Genomic DNA, 6,550 nt, shown 5'->3' on the forward strand with positions numbered 1-6,550 from the left:
ATTATTATTATTATTATTATTATTATTATTATTATTAGTATTACTCTTATTACTATTACTGTTATTACTATTACAGTTACTACTATTATTACTATTACTATTATTATTGTTACTACTATTATTACTGTTATTACTACTATTACTGTTATTACTATTATTACTCTTATTATTATTACTCTTATTATTATTATTATTATTATTATTATTATTATTATTATTATTATTATTATTATTATGCCTTTTACTGTCGCAAAGAGGGATCTCTACCCCTGAACTTCCAAGGTCGAAAGTCGAAACATCCCACGAAAAACCGTGACAACAAAAACCCAGAAGAGAACTCCTCACAAACAGTGAATCTTCTTCCATGCGAACAACCAAATACAGTAATGTAATATTTCTGAGAATTTGAAAAAGATTCCTATATGGAACCAAACACAGTAATGTATTATTCCTAGAAATTATATTACCCTCCGTCACTTTCCTGGGAATATGATTCCTACTGATTCCCGCATACCAAACGCCCCCCAAAAATTCTCAACCAAACATTGAAACATTGTGTGCCAAATAATGTGCCTTCAGTATTTTCTGTGTCTAATTAAATTACAGATTAGAAATGTATCACGTCCATGGACACAATTATACATTCAATACTTTTTTTTTTTTTTTTTTGGTTGCATTCATTGGGTTTTCTTTGAAATAAAATAAATTTTAATCGTCAAAACCTAAAACAAAACTGGATCTGTGTTAAATACAACCACTAACGATGGCCTATTGGAAAACCATCTCTTGTATTACCTTAAACAATAAACTTGGCTCACAATGACATGTGTTAGTTTCATAAATTCAAACTACTTTTCAAATCTATGAACCAAATGGACTCAATTACTTCAACAAACAATTTAAACCATTTGGTTTATAATGTGGCACTCGTGAAATCACCTGAAAAATAACTACGAGCCTTAAACGAGGAAGTGATGAAATCTCTTAAGGCGCCTGACCATGCCACTTAAATCCGGCAATACTCTTTTTTAGGGGGGAAAAAAAAAACAAAACAAACAAAACTACATTATTACAAAAAGGCACTCTTTGCCAAGAAGTAGAAACCCAATTCCAAAAAGGCACTCTTTTCTTTTATTTTTTTATTAAAGGAAAAAGCAGCGAAGATAAATTAGTTAGATCGCCAAAGGAAATGCATATAAACAATTTATACATTGTAGAATAGATGTATAACAACGGGGCAAAAACAGCTGACTTCTTCTATCGTTTGCACGTTTGTCTGCTTCTTGTGGACTTGCACTTCAGTCATCGTCTTTGAACTCTCTGTCAAAAACAAAATGCACATTCACGTCAACCATATAGTAAAAAAAGTTTGGAGTTCCAAGTTTCTGCAGCCTCACTCTCTCTCTAGGATCTATAGCTGACACATCTACTGTGATCACTCTTACAAGGTGATTTTATGAACAAAAGCTAAATGCTGTTCAAAGAAACTGAGTTGCAATGACAAATGCCTAACAAGTACAAAATCTATGGTTACTCTAGTTATCTTCGTTAGAAGGTACTCTACATTTTCATTGCTGATTAATCATGCCTCCAATCACGGCATAACCGAAACATCTAACCAAAATGATCATCGTACAAAGAAAAATTAGCAACAATTGCTTCAGTTTTTTTCTTTTTCTCCTTTTGGTTGTAGGAGAACGATAAAATCAGAAATTACATACCTCCGATCAAGGTATCGTGGTTGAATTCCAGAACCTTGACATGTCGTGCATGTCAAAGAACCAACGCCATCGCAGTTGATGCAGCGAGAGACCTCCTTCTCATCACCATCGAGTTCTACTGTAATATTGCCAGTTCCCATGCAAAATCTGCATCTCTCTGGTAGAGTGTAATCAATTTTCACGAGCAATTGTTAGACACAATCAATAGTCAGAAAAGGCAAAATATCATAAACAAACATATGACAGAGGTTATTGGTGTTAACCAGAAGTTTTGCATCAAATTTGAATATGTAAATTGAATAACTATGCTCCCCCTTCATAGACTGGCTTAGATTCTTCTTCTTGTTTTCCCTTTTTCTTTAGCTAAACAGGACAACTAGATTTCTAGTTTGCAAAAAGACTTTTGGAAGTTACTATATATGTAGACATTATTAACTTATCTAACATGTTGGAATGCCAAATTACATACAATTGAACCGCGTACTGAAAGCCTAATACTATTTTAACGGTTTTTACAATTAGCAAGTCTAAGTAGCCTGTTAAGTGTGTGGAGCGCAATTATCGCCCCGATAGGTGAAATTTTGCAACAGCTCAAAATGGACGTAGCTTTCAAACTTATAAATCTTTTTTGTGAATTCTTATCTTTCTTCCCTTTTGTTGCCCTCGTTAGTAAAAAATTAGGACACTAAGAATTAATTAAGCAATTGTAGAATGAGATGTTAATTTACAAAACTATTACTATTTCCAGAGATAATTAGCAGTCACCTCATAACTGATTAGGTTTCACACTAATGACTAATGAGTATTTTCCGGGATACCATAAATGACTTGAATTTTGCGCTGGGAAAACAATAGTACATTACACAAGGACTGTACGCAAATGAGGGGGGGGAAAAACTATAGCAAATATTCTGCGATAATAACAATCAACAAAAGGAGAAGAAAACATTACGTGCGCCTGATCCACTGCATGGGAAGCAGGGCTGAGTGTTCTCCCGCTTCGCCTGCACCATTGTTAAGCCTCATTCTTAAACTTCAGCACTTAAAAGTCAAGCCCTTTAAGAAATAAATAAGACGGAGGAAGGAAAAACAAAAACAAACAAAAAAAATAAACAAAAAATAAACGGAAAGGAAAATATACTCACAGCATTATCAATTTGGGTTTCGTAGAAGACAGGGATGCCAATACCAACTGCAACACTAACGAGCCCAACTGATATTGCCACTACCTGTGTAAACCCCAATTTTCTAAATTACGAATTCTTAAAGAATGTATATGGCGAGAGAGAGAGCGAGAAAAAGAGTGAGAAGAATAACCGTGTTTTGATCAAGATCTGCTCTAATGGACGGATAAGACGACGGTGAACGCTGATTTCTTCCAAACTTTTTGGAATGACATAAAGAAGAAGAAGAAGAAGAGGAATTAGTGGTGGAAAGCTTTAGTGGGCAAGAGAGAAATGGAGAGTGTAAGCGGGGAAGTGAGGGAGCTATTGACATTTTTTTTATTTTTTATTTTTATTTTTATTTATAATTAAGGTAAGTTGATTAGACGTTGTTTTAGTGGTGAGGTTTCAAGAAGAAGAGGGAAGGTGAAGGACAAAGAAGAATCCCGTTCAGAAGGCGAGAGATAAGCATTTCACTGAAGAAAAACCACCGAAAAAGATTGGAAGCAGAGGAGAGTTGGGGATTTGGATATGTCGTGTGTGGGGTCGGCTCGACCCTCGGAGTTTCTAGCAACCAGACAGTTGGACGACTTTTGTCTACCACAAAACATAACAGTTTGTCTTCCACGTGGATCATAAGTGGGCTCTTTGGACTGTAGGCCTAGGCCCAGTATTCTAAGTCTCCAGCCCATCTATCTCGAATGGGCTTGATGGCCCAAGTAAAGAGAGAATTTACCAAAATTGAATTCAAGTATCTATCTTATGGAATCATAATACAATAAACTTTGCATTTTAAGAATATTGAAGTTATCCCTTTTTTTTTTTTTTTCAATCACTTCTAATTTTAAATTTAGTAAAAATTAACTATGTGAAAAAAGATATTTTTGTTTGCATAAAATAAGTTATGTTTAATATTAAGGACAACTTTGTTGAGCATATCATAATTATTGAGTTAAAGAAAAATCAAATTTGATTATTCTCAAATGTCAGAAAAATTTAAGACCAATTTTATTAATGTTTTTGTAGTTTTTTCTCCTAGCACCATGACTTCATTTTTGGAGGGTATAGATGACATTTCCCTTAACTAATTTGTTCTTGTTGATGGGTTATAATGACATTTCACATAACTAATATAGAATAAATTTGACGTCAAAAGTGAATTTTATGTGATTAAAAATATAGCGGTTAATCTTAACTTTTTTAAAAATATATATACGATGGATTTTCACATTTTAATAAACATAATGACTTGTTTTTTTTTTTGTTATCTCTTTTTTATTTGGAAGATCTATATCTAAGATAATAGAAAAAACAAACAAACAAACAAACTTGAATCTCATGCCTATCTTCCCGAAGCATAGTTGTGCATTCAATTAGTCTAAAACTATGGGGGGAAAATGGATCATCCAAAGCCCTTGCAGTGGAGGTTGTGTGAATGCATCTCAATAGCACGCTTGCCATATTCTGTAATTATTGTGGCATCAAGACTCGGTAACATTTTGCCACTCACATTGATATATGATCACAGTTCATTAATTTTCATCTTTGTAAAGTTTTGCGTACTTTAAATTATATTATATCGCATAAGGAGTTTTTCTTGTATCTTAGCGCATTTTCTTATAAATTGGTTTTTGTTCTGGTTTTTCTTAATTGTTTGTTTCCTTCTTTAATATTAAGTTTTACAAATACGATTTGTTGAGAAAGCTACTGGATAACAAAGAGCTAACAACCTTCATTTTGTGCTGATAAAGAGCTAACTACTACTTTATATTGCTTAGACTTACTCTAGAATCCACTACCACTGTTGATTGAAATTGAGCCCAAATGGTCTCTTTACGCATTGAATTGTTTAAACAGAATGAAAGTTCAACAGATTTAGACAGTTGGATAATCAATATTTTTCTGAATCATGATATGCTGTTATTCTTCAAAAATGGCAAGAGTTTTAATCCCAAGTTAGAGACTATTATGATTGTTATGAAAACAAGCAATCGATTACTTACTCCACCACCAATAAATCTGTGTTTTCAGTGAAATATTCAATTTCACCTAACCAAAACATGTCCAACGGTCCTTGTCCTTGACAAGGGCTGTTCATAAACCCGAACAACCCGCAAACCCAACCCATCCCGCCCCAACCCAAGCCGAAAAAAGCAACCCGCAGCATTATTTTTAAATTTGCGGCTCATTAAACCTCTGGCCCGAAGTGTTTGGGGCGGATTGCGGGTTGGGCCCATAACAACCCGCAATCCCCAATCCAACCCGCACAACATACCCCTAAGCTTTTGGCCCAAGCCGAACTGCCTAAGTTCTACCCTAGGCTCACTAACATTAGGGTTCACAATCTCATTCTCGGTCTCCCCTCTCGTGAACCCCCTCTTCTTGCCTCTTCCTTTTCAGTTTTCCCTCTTCTTCCCCTCCCGTGAACCCCCTCATTACTCAGTCCTCTCGGCCGCCGTCTTGCCCACTTACTCCGGTGCTCTCTCGCCGGACTGATAAGGATGGTTACTATTTCTATTTAATGATGAAGTTTGAATATTATATTGAACTTTAAGTCTTTAATTTTTTGAATGTTGAAACCGACCACCCAACCCACCCCGCACCGCCCCAACCCAACCCAACCCGAACAACGTTGGGTTGTGAAATTTTTCTAACATCGTTAGGGCCAAATATGTGCAACCCGCACTCTTTGGGACGGGGAAAAAAAAATCCTACCCCGCACCAACCCAACCCATGAACAACCCTAGTCCTTGTAATCAATACTAGACCTTTCTGGGATTGGCACCCATACCCATTCGTAATATGTGTGTATATATATAGACATTTTTAATAAAAAAAATATTTACAAAAAGAGAAATAATAATAGACCCATAACCAAAAGTAGGGGAGAATTTTTATTTGGAGTGCTGATACAAAAGAACTAAACGAAGATTTGCTAACGTAAATGAGCGTATCAGGTGAATTAATTTGTATGATAGGGACTTGTTGTAGATTTAAAATAATATAAAGATATAGAAACATGAAATGTGACATAATTGACAGCATAACGGTCAAGAACTCGTGACAATGAGAAATCCTCTTCTTAAATCTTTTCTGCTACATTCAGATATATATATATATATATATAGAAGAAAAAAAAAAAAGGAATAAGAAAGTAAAACAAATAGATTATAACTACAACTTCAATAATAGAGAGGGTAATAGAGTAGCTCAAATAAAATAGCAGTGGCTCATTATTTTGTCTTCAAATAGTTCCAGCAAAATTATTTAGAATTTAGTACTATATGCTATCCAGCAAAATAAAATAGTAGTGTCTTAAACACTAATTTCCCAAACAGCCTGTTTAATCAACTTTGTGAGTGTTAATTAGCAGCCGGAGCCCCCCTTTAGTGAGGGATTATACCAAATGCATTTATTACCACCGAAATTCTTATCCCAACGGCTAGTTTTTTCGTTTCATAAGTAGTCATTAGTCACAGAAAAAGCAAAAATAAATAAAGTTGACAGTTAATACACACGATGGTTAAGGAAAAGCAAAACAAGAAGCTGTTCAAGAATCAAAGGTTGAGAAAGGTGTTGGGCATTTTGGCTAGTGGATGGGGTAAAGACGTTGAGAGGGACATCCCAACAAACCGATATAATTAACAAGCACATGACCTAATGCCG

The 6,550-nt window shown here is 34.9% G+C and overlaps 1 protein-coding gene across 1 annotated transcript; it reads right to left on the bottom strand.

The window, feature by feature from the left end:
• Positions 1 to 994: 994 nt before the first annotated feature.
• On the bottom strand, positions 995 to 3,394 carry LOC21399110 (protein disulfide-isomerase LQY1, chloroplastic). Its single transcript, XM_010106137.2, has 5 exons — positions 3,039 to 3,394; positions 2,867 to 2,950; positions 2,674 to 2,725; positions 1,722 to 1,878; positions 995 to 1,320 (listed from the first exon to the last, which is right to left on the bottom strand). Exons 1-5 carry the CDS (start codon positions 3,216 to 3,218, stop codon positions 1,299 to 1,301), a joined length of 495 nt encoding a protein of 164 aa, XP_010104439.1. The 5' UTR covers positions 3,219 to 3,394; the 3' UTR covers positions 995 to 1,298.
• Positions 3,395 to 6,550: the final 3,156 nt, after the last annotated feature.

Source organism: Morus notabilis, unplaced genomic scaffold (assembly GCF_000414095.1).
Source record: "Morus notabilis unplaced genomic scaffold, ASM41409v2 Scaffold550, whole genome shotgun sequence".
Taxonomy (NCBI): Eukaryota; Viridiplantae; Streptophyta; class Magnoliopsida; order Rosales; family Moraceae; genus Morus; species Morus notabilis.

Bases quoted from the DNA above. Each gene is read 5' to 3' on its own strand.
- LOC21399110 (XM_010106137.2), bottom strand. From the start codon at position 3,218: ATGTCAATAGCTCCCTCACTTCCCCGCTTACACTCTCCATTTCTCTCT. The intron at 1,879-2,673 runs GTAATGTTTTCT...ACACTCTACCAG, and splicing joins ATGCAGTGGATCAGGCGCAC to AGAGATGCAGATTTTGCATG. The intron at 1,321-1,721 runs GTATGTAATTTC...TGTTTTTGACAG, and splicing joins CCACGATACCTTGATCGGAG to AGAGTTCAAAGACGATGACT.